Source organism: Stegodyphus dumicola, chromosome 11, assembly GCF_044657685.1.
Source record: "Stegodyphus dumicola isolate Sdum_Otavi_A_Nest chromosome 11, ASM4465768v1".
Classification (NCBI taxonomy): domain Eukaryota; kingdom Metazoa; phylum Arthropoda; class Arachnida; order Araneae; family Eresidae; genus Stegodyphus; species Stegodyphus dumicola.
This window is the reverse complement of record NC_140778.1, coordinates 92,748,102-92,766,177: the sequence shown is the minus strand read 5'-3', so window position 1 is coordinate 92,766,177 and position 18,076 is coordinate 92,748,102. Positions and strand designations below refer to the sequence as shown.

At 35.1% G+C, this 18,076-nt stretch overlaps 1 protein-coding gene across 3 annotated transcripts in view; it reads right to left on the bottom strand.

The window, feature by feature from the left end:
• Positions 1-17,117, bottom strand: part of LOC118183624 (neprilysin-2-like) — a 132,116-nt gene extending 114,999 nt beyond the window's left edge. For all 3 annotated transcript variants that reach the window (XM_085826472.1, XM_085826474.1, XM_085826473.1), the window contains exon 1: positions 16,908-17,117. In XM_085826472.1, the coding sequence (XP_085682598.1) occupies positions 16,908-16,980 (73 nt within the window). In that variant the 5' untranslated portion in view covers positions 16,981-17,117. The remainder of the gene's footprint in view (positions 1-16,907) is intronic.
• Positions 17,118-18,076: the final 959 nt, after the last annotated feature.

The window sequence follows — 18,076 nt, the reverse complement described above, 5'->3', positions numbered from 1 at the left end:
CCAAATCCGTAACAATATTTTAACCTAATTTTTCATTAAAAATTAGGTTAAGTTTTCATTAAAATTAGTATAATGTACCACTTTCGCTTGTTCAGTTTTATTCAAAATCTAATCAGCTCTTCGTGTGAATGGGAAGCTAGAAGTTTTATATAAAAGTTATAGTAAAGAAAAAATCGTCACACACTTACACATAGACAGATATACCATAGACATATATATTTCAAAATAGTACAAATGGGTTGTGGGCATCCTTTCTTATTTAGGGCTCCGGTACGCTGCGGCTAGAATTACAGTGGATGGACAAAAATATGGAAACACCTTGTGAAATGCATGTTTGAAAAGAAAGATTGATTTTAATGAAATATGTAGGTGGCGCTGGCGCTTTTGACTACTGACGCCACCTATACAACTTCGTAAATGTGCTAAACGGTTCAGTTGTTGTCGGAGTACTGTTATGTGAGGTTGTCATTGCATTATGTCAGAGTTAACAGACTTCGAACGTGGGCAAATTGTTGGAGCACGTATGGTAGGTGCTTCCGTAAGCAAGGTAGCCGAGGTGTTTAGTGTTTCAAGAGGTACTGTGTAAGGATCTTAAGTTTTACTAACGTTTATTTTATTTTAAATCTTTACTTTCACTTCTTATTTTCTACTTCCGGCCAGAATTATAAGCGTGAAGGTTTTTATGCAAAGTTTGTCTGGCGAACGCCAAGTACTTAAGTTGTGGCTTTTTGCCAAGCAAAAAAGAGAGGAAGCAGTGAGTTCGAAGCAGGCCGAACCTTAGAAGTTACGCAGTTGCTGTTCGCCTTCCAGGCCAGAGGTTTTAATCCTCTTGATAAATTAAACGTATTGTAGTGTTCACAGTCTCTGTGCTACATACGCTTCCTGTTATTATAAGGCCAATCTTCCACGTGTATTATTCTAAAGTTAAATTAGAGTTTAGTTTTATTTTTATACTTTTTTACGTTAGACCCCGAGTGGAGGGTCAGTGTATTCCGAAGTACGGAAGTTATTGTATATAGAGAAAAATAAAGGGTTTTGTATACCCTTCGTCTGTATCCTGTCTACTTACCACAATTAGTGAACATAGCTTTAGTAAGCTCTCTGTTCCGAGTCAGGTCCTTGTATGTTCCCGAAGAAGGTTAGAAGGAACATTGAACCTGATAGTGGCGCCCAACGAAGAAGAATAACCATGGCCGAGTTTCAAGAAGAACCTGTGCTGCCTGCAGAAACGGCTCAGAATCCAGAAATGCCAGCTGCCGCCCTGGAAGGATTCGGTTACATCGTCCAGACCATGCGCGCTTCGATGAAACCAGAAGCAACATTTAACGGAAACTCACCGGTAACCAGTTTTTTGGAAAAATTGGATGACCGCTTCATGCTCTACCCCGTGCACGAGTTTCAAAAAGTTACCTTAGCTACCAGCGCTTTGAGGGGCCAAGCGCTTAACTGGTTCAAATGTATCGGCAGAAGTCTCTTGGGTCAAGCAGGAAGTCCCACCTATACTTACGAAAATTTCAAGACTGCCCTACTAAAAGCCTTCCCTGTTGTAAGGGATCGTGCGAAATTAGAAACGGAACTTTTTAGTATACATCAACAAAGAATCGAAAACCTCTCGAGCTTTATTTTAAGAAAAATTCACGTTTTCAAGCTCTTGTATGGAAACCGTCCGGATCCTGAAATAATTCAAGTGATTTTGCCAAGGTTACAGCCCCAAGTGCAAGACTTTATTGAATTAAGAAATCCGACTACACTGGAAAAGTTATTTGAGCTAGCAATCCAGTTTGAAAGTAGAAGAACGGCGGACGTCGAAAGAAGACGCCAATATCAACAGCGAAACCAATTTGGTACGCCAAGACTACAGCAAACTCAAGCATACGGCTACGGAGAAAAAGCGAATCAGTGGGCAAGGAAACCCGAGCATTCAAAAACAGCCGGCGAACGTCGACAGTTCAATAGCAACCCAGGAAAAAAGTCTCAAGGCCAGGGGAAAAAGAAGGAAAGCACGGAAAGGAAAAATAATTTAAACTAAAACGGATTTCTGCTGACGAGAGGGTGCGGAAATCCGAAGGCCACGAAAACCCCTCTTCCTACAAGTTAAATACAGTAATGGTGAAAAATTTGACTCTTCCGAAGATTGAAGTCTTGGTGAATAATATCCCGGCCACCGCACTCCTGGATACCGGCGCGCAGTGTTCCTGTGTGGCAGAAGTCTTTTTTAGAAAGTATTTTCGCAAATACCGCATATATAATGCGGATAATACGACAGTATTAGCGGCGCAAGGAGAACAATGTAAGTGCGTAGGTAAAGTACCTTTGTATATCCGTATCAAGGACGAACAAGTAAAGGTGATGTTTTTTATAGTAAAGAATTTGCAAGCACATTTGATCTTAGGAATAGACTTTCTTTCAGGCGCACAAGCTACACTGGATTTTAATGAAGCGTCCCTTAAGCTGACAATGAAACCAGTGCGTGTAGAAAAGGTTGAACCGCCAAGGTTAAATCTTGACCACCTGCCTAATGACGAGCAAGATAGAATCCGACAAGTGGTAAGTAAATTTGCTTCGTTATTTAGTGATATTCCAGGATTTACTCAGGTTACTAACCATAGTATTGACACCGGAGATGCATTGCCAGTTCGTCAAAAACCATACCGGTATGATAAGAATAAGGAAAAAATTATAGAATGGCATATTACCGATATGCTACGCAAAAAGATCATAACGCCCATCTCAAGTAGTTATGCTAGCCCGGTGGTTTTATGTAAGAAAAATAATGATTATCCTTTGGAGCATCCAAAAAGGTGGAGATTCGCTATTGATTACCGTAAATTAAATTCCATAACGAAATATCCGGTATATCCGTTACCGATCATAGAAGAAATTTTAAGGAACATAAAATCAACCAAATTTATGACGACTTTAGACTTACGACTGGTTATTTTCAAATAGGGGTGAGGCCTGAGGACGTGCCTAAGACTGCTTTTATAACCAAGTCTGGCACTTATGCATTTTTGCGTATGCCGTTTGGCCTTTCAGGCGCCCCGGCAACATTTCAGCGATGCATGGACATTGTGTTAAGACCTGTTCTTGGAAAGTCCACATTTATCTATTTAGACGATATCATTATTACTAGTGATAATCTAGACCAACATGTACAGGATTTAAGACAGGTGTTTTCTTTATTAAATGAGGCCGGTCTAAAAGTTAATGTCGAAAAGTGCAAATTTGCAGCCCCTGAATTAAAATATTTAGGTTACAAAATATCTCAAAAAGGGATCGAGACAGATGAATCAAAAATAATCGCTGTACAAAAGTATCCGACTCCAAACACGGCAAAGAAGCTCTCTTCTTTTCTAGGACTTTGTTCATATTATAGGTCCTTTATAAAAGATTTTGCGGCTATCGCTGAGCCATTGTTAAAATTAAAAAGGAAAAAGGCAAGATTCTCGTGGACGGCCGAAGCCAATAGTGCTTTCGAAAAATTAAAACAAGCATTAACGCAAGCACCTGTGTTGAAATTTCCTGAAAAGGATGAAAATTTAGAAATTTCAGCGGATGCTTCGGATTATGCGGTAGGAGCGGTACTTTCGCAAAATCAGCAGCCCGTGGCATTTTTTAGCGAACTTTAAATCAAACACAAAGAAACTATTCCGCGACCGAGAGAGAGGCACTTGCAGTTCTGTTAGCAGTGCAAAAGTTCCGAGTCTATTTTGGAAAGGCGCCGATAACAGTATACTCTGATCATGCGGCGGTAACTAGATTGTACTCAGGGAAAAATTTATCCCCAAGGTTAATAAGATGGGCACTCAAGCTGCAAGAATATAATCTGGTAATCAAGCATACCCCCGGAAAGGAAAATATCGTAGCAGATGCCCTATCACGAATTAAATTAGACGAACAGGGGAATACCGTAAAAGTTGCAATGCTTACAGCGTGTACAATAAATTCCCGAGAAACTGTAATAACAGAACTGGGTAAGGATCCTGAGTTTGGAAGTATTTATGAGTATTTGAAGGATCCTGAAAATTTTAGCCACCAAGATATTGTGGCGATAAGAAATAGGGCGGCCCATTACGAATTAATAGATGGTCTATTATTCTACACAAAAACTACGAATTCCAACAACGAATTTCGACCTGTTATCCCAGCTAGTCTTAGATTAAATATCCTGCATGAGCTCCATGACAGCCCTTTAGCTTCTCATGCTGGTATTCGAAAAACTATCCAACGCGTACGCGAGGTAGTCTACTTTCCTGAACTGCAAAAGTTAACAAGGGCGTATGTCCAGTCCTGCCCAACATGTCAAGCCTTTAATTATATTAATTTCCGCCCGGCCGGGTTTCTAAATAGTATTAAATCCGAATTTCCAAATGAAATTATTGGCATCGATTTATTGGGCCCTTTCCCAAAAAGTCAGTTAAATAAAAGTCGCTATCTCCTTGCTATGGTTGATCATTTTAGTAAATGGACCGAAATTGTTCCCTTAAAACGAGCCTCCGCGAAATTGGTTACCGATTCTATTTTAAATAAATATATTTTAAAATACGGGGCGCCCCTAAAAGTTATATCGGATAATTGTCCTCAATTTGTAAGTAATATATTTGAAGACATGTGCCAAAAACTGGGCATACGTCATTTAAAAATGGTCCCGTATCGGCCGCAATCAAATATAGCGGAACGGGTCAACAGAAATATAGTGAAAATTATCCGTAGTTATGTTAAAAATTTTCATAAAAGCTGGGAAAACTATGTCAATGAATTTGCTTTCGCCCTTAGGACCGCAAAACATGATACAACGGGCAAAACTCCTGCTGAGTTATTTCTAGGCAGAAAGATTATAACACCGTTAGATAAACTATTTTATGTGCAACAAAGAGCCCCAGAATTTAAAATGGGTGATATAGAAAAACTAATAAAAGAAGCAAAAAAGAATACGGAAGTAGCACAAAGAAAACAGAAATTATATTATGATTTGAAACGACGGGGCGTAACTTATAAAGTAGGGGATGAAGTTTTAAAAATTAAGCATTCACTTTCTTCAGCACCAGAAGATAAAACTGCCAAATTTTTTCCACGATTTGAAGGACCATATGTTATAGAAAAAATAACTCACGCTGTTGTAGTGTTAAAAGCCAGAAATGGTGAAACCTGTTCCGCAAACATTGATCAAATCAAGCCCTACTTCGATCGTAATAAAATGCAAATCTTTTCAGATCTTTTGCAGGATCCGGCACGGCAGACACCGCAGGTACAAGTTCCAGAGGTGAAAAAACGACAAGTACAAGGGCAAGCCAATAAGAGACAGAAGCAAGTGAAAAGAAAATTGCCCCGCGGAAAAATGGAAGGTAACAAGAAAAAGAAGCCGTTCCACCGTCCAGAAAACAGAGTTCACGAACACCCCCAGAATGAAGAAAGGAGAAGGACGACGTATGTGAAGAGGACCAGGAGAAATGACGGCAACTATAACCCGGCTTTAAAACGGAAGATCTACTCATCCGACAGAACTCTCCGCAGCAAAAGTCGCCGAACTGCGGAAGGGCCATCAGCGGCGGAGGAAAAAGTACAAGAAAAATTTGAACGGCCAACAACGAGGTCCAAGCAGGATCACGACAGAAGTTTCCCGGTTCCGCCAAGACCAGCTGCCATCAAACGGCAAAGACCATAAGCAGAGGAGAAAAGGAAAGTATTCAAGGGTGGCCGTACTGGTGAAAAAAGGAAGCTTCCAGAGGAAAGCACTGAAGGGCGAGCCCGTACAAGAAGGAGGATAAACCAAGCTACTATCTGCACTACCTTTAAAGACTGGGCCCAGAAAAGGATGTCCGAATATTACAAAGATAAGTAAAATTTTATGTTACTTTGCAAACTTAAGTTAATCTTTCATTCTTACTGCAAGTGGCAGATTTCAAGAAGTTTTACCTCATGCGAGGTCTACCTTTATCGCCAAAAGGGCGAGAAATGAGTTGTGACCGATTTTCGTATTATGTTTTTAAATTACTCGTGCGTAAAACTAAAGTTGATGTATAATAGCGTTGTGTAAAGACTTAAATATTGTAAAAAGTTATTGTATAAATTTTATTTAAAACATTCTAGCAAGAAAGAAGTTTTAGTCTGAAAGACTTTTTGAAATGTAGTATTATTTCAATGTAGAAAGAATTGGCACTTGCTTTGAAAAGAATAGAAGTTAACAATGTACTACTAATGTACGTTTTCAAATGTGTAAAATTAACGGCATGTTGATATGTTCTTATATACATGTGAACTGTTATTTTAAATGTTAAGAAATACCGTGATATGGTAAAAGTGAAAGTAATGTTAAAAATTTGTTATTCGTGTGACTGTAAAGATTAAATCATGGCGAATATGTGGTAAAGGTTGAATGATGTAGTTAGGCTCTCTGACGCTACACTTTAGAGTTAGCCACTTTTAGAATAGTACCTCAGGGTTTAGAGTTGAAAGTAGGGTGTGTTAAGAGGTCTCGTTATGTTGAATTTTAACATGTTAGTGTTTTGATTGTAGGAGGAAGTGTGGCACACGTAGACAGAAACACATTCGTGTTTGGTGTTTTTTTACAACACATGTCAGAGAGCACGGGGAGAGATAATTAAAATAGTCATGAATGAAATAAGAATGTTAAGAGAAGTATATTCTATATGTTATTTGCAATGTCATTGTGTAACATTTCATTAAACTAGTTTTCCTTCCAGATTTCTGGAAGGAACCAGAATTGAATAAAGCTCCTGTTTAGATGCAGTACAGATGAAAAAAAAGATTGTTGTATATCCTGGGAGCTGCTATTGTAACAAATTTCTTTCTTTTAAATTTTCTAGTTTCTAGAGAAGTTATGTTGTAAAAGATTGGCCTCGCGTTAGATTCTAGAGCTAAAAGTTTTCAACAAGGTCGTTTTAGACCTCAGTTTCAAACTAATTAACTCTGGCGGGAAGTATGTAAGGATCTTAACTTTTACTAACGTTTATTTTATTTTAAATCTTTACTTTCACTTCTTATTTTCTACTTCCGGCCAGAATTATAAGCGTGAAGGTTTTTATGCAAAGTTTGTCTGGCGAACGCCAAGTACTTAAGTTGTGGCTTTTTGCCAAGCAAAAAAGAGAGGAAGCAGTGAGTTCGAAGCAGGCTGAACCTTAGAAGTTACGCAGTTGCTGTTCGCCTTCCAGGCCAGAGGTTTTAATCCTCTTGATAAATTAAACGTATTGTAGTGTTCACAGTCTCTGTGCTACATACGCTTCCTGTTATTATAAGGCCAATCTTCCACGTGTATTATTCTAAAGTTAAATTAGAGTTTAGTTTTATTTTTATACTTTTTTACGTTAGACCCCGAGTGGAGGGTCAGTGTATTCCGAAGTACGGAAGTTATTGTATATAGAGAAAAATAAAGGGTTTTGTATACCCTTCGTCTGTATCCTGTCTACTTACCACAATTAGTGAACATAGCTTTAGTAAGCTCTCTGTTCCGAGTCAGGTCCTTGTATGTTCCCGAAGAAGGTTAGAAGGAACATTGAACCTGATAACTGTATCGAAGATTTATTCCGCATATTTGAAAAGCGGAAAAACATCATCTGCTAAATCGCAGCGCGGACGAAAGTGTGTCCTGAGTGATCGTGACAGACGATCATTAAGGGCAATTGTGACGAAAAATAAGAAGACCACAGCTGCAAAAGTTACTGCTGAAATGAATGTTGCGTTACCGAACCCTGTGAGTACCAAAACAATTAGAAGGGAGCTTCATAAACAGGGAATTGCTGGCCGTGCTGCAATTGAGAAGCAACTCATCGGTGATGCTAATACCCGTAACAGGAAAAGATGGTGTTTAAGTCATAAAGCCTGGACTATAGAGCAGTGGAAGCGAGTAATATGGTCTGACGAGTCTTCCTTCACATTGTTTTCCACTTCTGGCCGAGTTTACGTCTGGAGAACGCCATCTCAAGCCTATAATACAGACTGCTTGTTGCCAAGAGTGAAACATGGCGGGGGTTCTGTTATGGTTTGGGCAGCCATATCGTGGTTCTCTGCTAGCCCCATGATAACTGTAACTTATGTGAAAATTTTGGCCGATCAAATTCATCCCATGGTACAAACTTTGTTCCCCGATGGTGATGGTGTCTTCCACGACGACAAAGCCCCTGTTCACACAGCTCACATTGTCCAGGACTGGTTTTCTGAACACGAGGGTGAGTTGTCCCATCTCCCCTGGCCACCACAGTCACCAGACCTGAATATTATCGAACCTTTGTGGTCTACATTGGAACGGAAAGTGCGTTCTCGTTATCCACCGCCAACATCGTTACCTGAACTTGCCACCGTTTTGCAGGAAGAATGGTATAATATTCCCTTGGCAAACATACAGGAACTGTATTTATCCATTTCGAGAAGACTGCAAGTTGTTTTGGATGCCAACGGGTTTCCTACACCATATTAAGCAAAGAAACATGTTTTTTTAAAGGTGTTTCCATATTTTTGTCCAACCCCTGTATGTTTATCCCAAAAACTAAACGGAGCCGGTCTCCGGCTCTGCTTCAGCTCTGCTATTAACACCTCGCTCCGTAATACTTGGAAAGAGACGGAGGTTGATTCGCGTCGTTTTGCCATTTTCTGTTCGTCTTTTGTTCAAAACTTAGGAGTTTTGCATCGTTTACTGTCCTTCTCTTTATTAATTTCAAATGCTTGAAGAACTTGATTAAAATGTTGGGAAAGAGCAAATGTACAGAAAATTGTGGATTTAAAAATTCACCGAAGTGGAATATTCAGAAGCGGGATCGTATTAGTCCAACCTATGGACAAGGAATTATACTAAACTTTAAATGTAAATAGAAGAGTTCATTTATGTCAAATTTATTAAACTCCGGAGGGAACTTTGTTTGGAAAGACTACCTGCAGTAGCAATAAGGAAAACTAAGAAGATACAATTTAACTACGCAAAATTTTATCTACTAATAAATTATACTCATGAAAAATGTTTGCAGAAAACCTGTATGAAATATTTTTCCTTCCTCGGTTATTTCAACATTTAAAAATATCGTTTTGCGGCATTATGATGCCTATAATCCGGCATGTTTAATTATCCAGTATGTCTACAGTCCTGAATGCCCCGGACTATGAGACCATTGCTATAAATCGAAAAACATCTTTTATCGGGAAGCATTTAATACCGGCTTATGAATTCCAAGTTCGCAATATTCTATATTTGCTTGCTTCGGTACCATCAGCATCACGGCAACGCTCTTGACGATAGTCCAGCAATACAGCCTCTAATCAGGTTGTACCTGTAACTAAGTGTAACTCGCTGCAAATCCTTGAATAGACGTGTAAGCAACTTATCGCTGTGTCTAACAGGAAATATAACTTAAGAAGGGTATAAAAGATTCTTTTAATTCAGAACTCGGAATAATTTAACAAAAGGCACTTCTTGTGCTTACAAACAAGCCGGCATTTATGGCGTGACTCAAACAAGCTAGCATTTATGACGTAACTCAAACAAGCTAACATTTATGGCGTAACTCAAACAAGCTAGCATTTATGGCGTAACTCAAACAAGTTAGCATTTATGGCGTAACTCAAACAAGCTACCATTTATGGCGTAATTCAAAATCAAAGAATTCCTACTAAAAATAAATAAAGTCGTAGGTTAGCCAAAGATTACACAGCAATGACTAGGTTGCACGTTGGCACAAACACTATGCAAGAATAACACAACGCCGCAGACAGACTATTATCTTAGAATTGCAATTAATAACGTGGCCTTCAGAAGAGGAAACACGCTCTGATTAAACGATCTAAGAGCTTCCTTTTTTATACCTCATAGGAATAACAGCAAACTAAAAATTAGCATTCTGGCAGGAAAAACGGAAAGTGAGAATGACAGCAAATGTAATGAATATAAAATAACTGGGTGAATAAAAATAAATAAATCCTTACAACTTAAATAAAAACGCGTTTTTCGTACTTAAATATGAAACAAAAACATTATTAATCTTATTTGGCGTCATTTCAGAATGCAGTATGGACAAAAATTAGCCTGGGCTATGAATTTGAATGGAACCTGTTGAATTTGGCGTTCAAGAGGTCCCTTGGGGATGTGGGCAGCGAAGAACTCTGAATTTGAAAACGTGTAACTATTTCTCATGAAGATAATTTATTAAGATTTCAAGGATCAAGTTTTTGTTCCTCCACTTTGTACAAGTTAGAAAATCATAAAAAAACAACTGACAGGGGCTGCTACAACTTTTAGTTTGTAAATAAAGAAAACTGAATGCAAGAAGCATATCTTCGCACTGATTTCTGTCGTTTTAAAGAAAGATTACTTAACAGTCTAATCTCGCTAAAACGGCCTTCAAATGTGGTTCGCTATATCCGGTTTCCTACACTCGAGTTATAACTCTAAATCCCTGAGTTATAATCCCTGATATGCAGAGTGACAGCAGCTTTTGTTCTGTTTCGCGTTAAACAACGCAGGTTTACTGTCTTGGTAACAGAATATGTTTCGCCACCTGCAATTATGACAATGGAGAAGGGAGTGAGTTGAGAGACAGAATGACCCCTGTCCAGACAGAGTGCCCGAACATGGTACTGAAGCTCGCCATTTCAAGCGAGGACAGTTGTAACAATGGATGCACCTCCTTTGCCAAAAATAAGTTGGCTAACATATATACAGTTATTTCTTAATATAAATATCTTAAGCATTATAGTCTAGTGATTATTTATTATTGTGCAATGTACGGAACATAACGTAACGTGAAACCGCATAGCATAACATGACGTGGTAGAACAAGATAAGGAGAAGAAGGGATCCCTTCACATCAAGTAAGATGAGGCAGGACATTGTTTTGTACAACGCTTCATTAACGGATTGGCTTAAGGAATTTGCATACGAAAGATTTCATTGATACAACAGATATACAGACCATGAGTTCAAAAATTTAAAGCTAACAAAAATTATGAAATCTTTCTTCTAAAACCTTACATACTAAATATTTAATTTCTTTGATAATCTTTGAAATATTTCTTGAATTTTTATAATCAGTTTTCTTAGTTTAATTAAACTCTTTATATGTATATATAATCAATTTAAAATTTACAGTACGAAGAATTTAAGGGAACTAGAGGAGGTAATAAAAGACCAAAAAATGTTTTGCTACAGTAAATATAGTACAACTGCAAAATAACTTTAATAAATTGGTTCATACTAATGTTTCACAAAGAATATACTAAAATTACTCCAGGCCCACCAGCGGCCGAGCGGTAAAGTCGCTGAACACTGGTAGTTCGGTCCGAGGTTCGAATCCCGCGAACGGGCTGGCTGCATGGGTGTTTTCGTGGTTTTCCCCATGTGCAACGTGTATACGAGCCAATTTCCCTTAGAAAGTCCTCCACGAAAGGCATCCCTCCTCTTAGGCAGATAGCCCTAGTGTGCTTTGCCATAATTAAATACACCAACACCTTAAGCATTATAAATTAGTCTTATAGTTAGATTTACGTGTAAAAGATTGAAGGATGTAATAAACAGTAGTTTTAGTTTGCTCTTTTTTTAACCCTTTGCGGCTCAGTGTTCCACTACATGGAACACCCAAATTGAATCGCCTCTGAAACCTTTAAATTCAACCGTAAATAGATAAAAATGCATTTATAATATACTTTGAACTTTTCTTTTTAAACAGTGGATAGAAGCATATCACAAGGAGACACAGAATTTTCATTTATTATGCGTTATTAAAATCCACTTTTTTTCAAGTAATTTTTTCTATTTTTTTAATGATATAAAAAATTTTATTTGGAAAAAAAATTAGGCATAATTTTGCTGGCTGTACTCCAAATTATCTGTTCTATATTTTTTTTTTTTTTTTTTTTTTTTTTTATCTTTCAGACAAAAACCATGCGCAGAATCATTGAATAAACCCGGGTGTTCCATTAGCGGGACCACTGCGCCTTTAGCGATCTCATGCTGTTACGAATCAGAACATCTGTGCTTAGGAGAGAACATCCGTTGTTTACGTTTTCTGTTTCCGTTGCTTTGGGAAAGGAATGAATTCAAACAAAGCAGTATTGAGGGGTGAGGTGTGTTTTGTTTTATGAAAGCCCTAATATTGGCATCTCGAATTTTTTGGGACTAGTTTTTTAGGCGGGAATTTTATTAGTAGCTTGACTCATCTTTACTTAGACCGAATTTTTTGTTGTCGCTTTTTAGTCTCATTCCCGTTTATTTTCAATAATTGTGTATATATTTTTCGTGTATGTATATATCATAGGCTTATTTTTCTTTATTGTTAATATTAATGGTAGTTAATTTTTTTTCTTATTAATTTTCCATAAATGGCGCGGAGAGGTGTAACTCTTTCCGAAGCGCTCTTTCTGAAAATTTTAAATATTTTTGTATATAGGACTTGTGTATATAGATATTTATCTCATTTATCCGTATATATTCAAGAATATTGTGTATGTCCAGGAAACCATGTATACAGCCATAATACAGAGTTTTTCCATTCTTATTATACAAACGCTTCTACTCATTTTCGTGCTTCACTGCAATACTCGCTTAGTCGCACTTTTAAAAGCTCTGGCGGCGCAGTGTTCCACCTCATGGAACACCCACAAAATTAAAACGGTAAGTGCAATTTTTACAAACTTTTACCTGTACACTCCTTTAGGACTAAATAGACTGCATACAACTGAAATTCCGACGTTAACGTATAGTGCGCCGCAAAGGGTTAAGGTATCTGTAAATTTGCTTTAGAGTGTAATGCTGTAACGTAGTTTTATTTATTACACACTGCTAACACGATAAAAGCTATATGCATGGATGGTACTTTTTGTAAACACGTCTTAAAATTATTTTTATTTTTCTACAATTTACACAAAACTATCGATTTTAATTATTTAAATTCAGTTTTGCATCTATTTTTAATTCAAATAAACAGAACAGAGGTGAAAAAGAAATCTATACTATATTTTTGATTTTTTATAACACAAGTAATCAAACAAATTGTTTGGTAGAATTGCAGCATGTCAGCAAGAAATAAAAATCGTATACTTTACTGAATTCTCTGGTGAAGTATTATCATTTTCAACTTATAGTACTTTTTAATAGATTTTTTTAAAATTTTTTGATTTTTAATGTCTGTCATTTAGTCATGTCATTTTATTGCCATACTTTTAGTGTCATATTGTTCATTTATATATGTACGTATACATATATTTCGTAATAAAAAGTTTTTCATGCATTGCTTGTTTTCATTTATATTTAAATTACTTTGTTCATGGAAATTATTATAATTCTGCAGTTATGCTAATGCTTTCTACTTAGATTTATTCAATAAATAAAATACATAAGAATTTTCAGCAGAATTAAGAAAAATGAATTTTTATCTTACACATGTGAGCTAATCTATATTATTTAACGTTAAAATTTACTTTATTTTTTGCATATGAGACTTGGAATTAGAATTAGCATATATAAAAATAACTTATAGTTTAAAAATACATGTAAACATTTATTCACCTGTAATGATTAATGTACAGGAATTTATACGCATATAACTTCTCAAAAGTAAAAAGCTAACTGAAGCTAAAGTAAAAGCTGTTATAAGCTAACTGAAAATTTTAAGCTTTATTCGTAATTTGGAGTAATAGGTTAATAAATTTTAAGCTTTTTATAATTTTGTAATAAGAAATAGAAACATTTCTTTCTTAACATTTTATGCAATATATGAAGTTAAAAACAATAGCATGAGAGTATTTTATGGTTATTTATTTTCTGAATCTCATGCATTGCAAATAAAGCTGAATAATTTTCATGTAAGAGAAAGTAAATCACAATTTTTCTTATTTCAAAGTATATTAAAATTTATTATTCGATTTTTTATGCATATTATGCTCAAATACACAAACTACCAGTAACATCAATTCACAAATTGTATTAAAATATTCATTTATAAGTAGCATTTTAAGAAATTAAATCTAGCAGATTATAATACAGGTTTACTGAGGCGTATATATATGATCAGCTGTTTTAACACATTCAAATTTTCATGATTATAAAATTTTTCAAGAAATATTTTTAATAATTTAATTTTCGACTATTATGATTATTTAATGGAAAACTTAGCTCACATAATCGCATGTTCTAATCTTGTGAATGAAAGCTATGAATAAAAACATTTTTTTAATTAACATATGTATATAAAAATTCAGAATGTGTATCAATATATGATTTTAAAATTTCTTTTATGGAACTTGTAGACATATTAGGTATTTTTTGGAAGCAGGCAAGATGAAAATTATGCAACCGCCTTCGCCGAGAATCGAACCGCGGACCCCTGGAATACGCGCCCAGCGTGCAGACCACCACACCACGAAGGCATGCCAAGAAGGCGGGAGAAATACCTTATAACCTAAGCATTTATGATTTCTCAAATCAAATCTTGAAAATTTGTGAAATATTTAATCAAAGTTTTAAGTACCTGAAAGACCTTATTATTTTTTATTCAAAAACCAAGTTTTCAGTCCGACTTTCTTGCTGTTTCAATTTTTATGTATAAGTTGCATTGATTTCCTTATTTTTATTACTTACTACACATAGATAAAGGCAAAAACCATATTTCTGTAAAATAAAATATACTCTATGTATTAAAAGTAATTTCATATCAGAAGTACTGTGAGATAGTGATAGTGTTAAGCACTTCAGAATGTTAAATATTGTATCATGACACCGAATTTCCAATATTTTAATGTGGATGTAATTTTTTGAAATATATATTTCATTAGATTTGGAAAGAAAAACTATATGTCCAAACAATGAAGATATGATTGTCTTTAAACTGTGCTTTTTATTTCACTGATGGTCTAATTTAATTCATAATCTTCTTCATCACCAATAAATGTTTTTATAAGTACATAGGTAGCAAATATAAACAGATGTATATGTCATTTATTTAAAATCACAATAGCATGTTAAAACGTAGCGTAAAACATTTTTTCAAGAGATAATATTAACCAGAAATCTAAAACTTTACCTCAGCCATAAACTTCACATACAGCAAATACCAATTTTCAGTTTGCAAATAAAATAAGTATATAAAAAACGCACCATCAAGAAGTGAGGAGAGTATTATAACTCCTTGTAATGTGTGTGGTTTCACCCGAATATCGGGCGATATCTCGCTATCAAAAAGAGCGAGCGAAGGAAGGGTCACTCTTTTTTTTTGTGTGTGAGAAGGGACCGCTTTTTACTAGAGCGAAAAGTCGCTCTTTCGAGGTTGGTGCCATTTTGGCATTAGAGGGAGGTGGGATATCACTCCTTTGGAGTCGGATACTCCTCTTCCGAATTTAGAGTGATATATCATTCATTATTTCACATAAATATCCAAACAGCGTTTTTTCGTTTTGCAAAAAGGAATAATAAAAAATGTTGTCGAATTCAAACGTTCAGTTAAGATATGTATGCTTCCAGGAGAAAACTCAATCACTTTTTTAAAGAATATCCTATATTTCTCAAAAGGCCCAGATAATGCAAACTCCAGTCCAGAAAACAGAACTTGAATGGCAGTTTTACTTAAAAATAATTAAGGCTGAAAAGTTTCCATTCCTTAAAAGGTAATTTAACTATACAAACTAAGCACATAGTATACGCTACTTCTTTTCTGAGAAGCGAAAATTTAAAAACTTCCATCCTAGTACCAGCCTCGAACATCTTAGTAAAAACCTATTTAAGTTCTTTGGTTTAATAGTCACAAATATAGAAAAATGATTATATATAAAACTAGTCTATATATAGACAATATAAAAAAAAGATTTTTAGTATCTAAAATCCGCTTATTGTGTCTTATAGTTCTCCTAGTATGGGCTGCATACCTGTTTCCAGTCTTAATTGAGAATAGAAAAAGCAATTTAAATGCGTTTTCCTATATGGATGGAATGTTGACTCTGGATCCTGGCATCCTAAGTGTGGATAATTTTAAGGGTTGGTAATTTGTTTCGTTAACATTTGCAGAAATTCTGGAAAAAATATAAAAATGTGTCAGTTCAAGATATTCATATATAGTTCGTTATATTTGATTTTCATACCTTTGGAAGTTCTCTGATAAAGTATAAACTAAGCTTATCGAAAAGTGAACCAGATTGAAAGGTCGTTCCGGGGGGGTGTATTTGCGTTATTATTTCAGGCCTGCTATTAAAGCTGTTCTTTCTACAAAGCATTGAAAATGACTCTTTGAGCATTGAAAATTATTTTAGACTAGCATTGTATATAAGCGCTCTGAAAGAAAGGGATTCTCACAGATCTACAGAACGTCTTCAAAAATTGAATTTAATTTTAAATTATATTTTGCCTGACTCAAAATAATCTGCAAAAATTCAATAATTCACCATGAAATTATTCAATTGCTTTAATTTTCACCGTTGTCTCCCCACTTAGATTACATTTCACATCCTATCTTCCAGATATGAACAAAGAAGTGTTAGATTATCTACTGTTTTACTGACAGGAGAGTTTATATGTCTAAATGTTAAAAATGTTCACATGAAAACAGAATATCGAGTAAGAGCTTACGTTTAGCTTCAACTAACTACATTATGACATACGCACCATTTGCAAAAATTAATTATGAGTCGAAACTTTTGTGCCGAAAATTAAACTTCCTTAATTATGCCATAGTTTCCACATAACTTTACCATATTCTTAAATGTCATCAATACGTATACTTCAGAATCAGTTATTCTATACATTGGTCAGTACTGCCGGTTATTAATAACCTAAACAGTATTTTAAAGTAACTGCATGCACATTTTTATATCAAAATTAACTGCTTTTATTTATGAAAATGCATATTTTCGGGTATAATATAATAAGTTATAAGTACAGAATATATACTTTAATATACCGAATAAGAAGTTTTACTTACTTAAGTGTTTGTTGTCAAAGGATGATATGCACAGGAACTTCATCAAAAGCTCAACATTCATTAGGCCGTACATTTTAAACCTGTTACCTGAAACCTCCTTTTCTATTCTGAGGATCTCTTTATTATTGCAGATTATTGAAATTGTAATACAATGCTTCAGAAAAGACAAGTCTAGCAAGTAAATTTCTTCCCTGTAGGTCAAAAACTAAGTCTTACTTGAAGGATCTGCAAGAGTGGAAACAGGACTGAAAATGATGCTATATAAAAAAGTTCATCTATGTACTCTTAAAGAACATACACGTCGCACAGTTTAGCGTGTCAAATGTCATGCATCAAATCATTGAACATCCGTATCAAACTAATAAATGAATTTAACAGTATTGTTTCCAGATCAGAAGCGTATTTGAGGGAACATCAAACAATACTTACCTCGAGGTCGAAGTCCCATTAGATGAAACCTGACGTTGCACAGATATAACAGTTGCATCAGATAGAAAGTTTCAAAGCGTAGGGTGGAACGCAATTCAAGTGTCAGTATAACATAACAGGATATGAAATGAGGTAATTCAAGTGTCATGGCACACTTGCTCTCCAGCTGTTAAGGAAAGAAATCAAAAACTTTTATTAAAATTATTTCCCAATAGTCGTACACATTGACAGTTACGCATTCTTCTGAAAAGGCCAAATTTTAAGCATTTTATAATTAATTAAATTTTAAGCATTTTATAATTTTGTAATAAGAAATAGAAACATTTCTTTCTCAACATTTTGTGCAATATATGAAGTTAAAAACAATAGCATGAGAGTATTTTATGGTTACTTATTTTCTGAATCTAATGCATTGCAAATAAAGCTGAATAATTTTCATGTAAGAGAAAGTAAATTCACATTTTTTTCCTATTTCAAAGTATATTAAAATTTATTATTCGATTTTTTATGCATATTATGCTCAAATACACAAACTACCAGTAACATCAATTCACAAATTGTATTAAAATATTCATTTATAAGTAGCATTTTAAGAAATTAAATCTAGCAGATTATAATACAGGTTTACTGAGGCGTATATATATGATCAGCTGTTTTAACACATTCAAATTTTCATGATTATAAAATTTTTCAAGAAATATTTTTAATAATTTAATTTTCGACTATTATGATTATTTAAT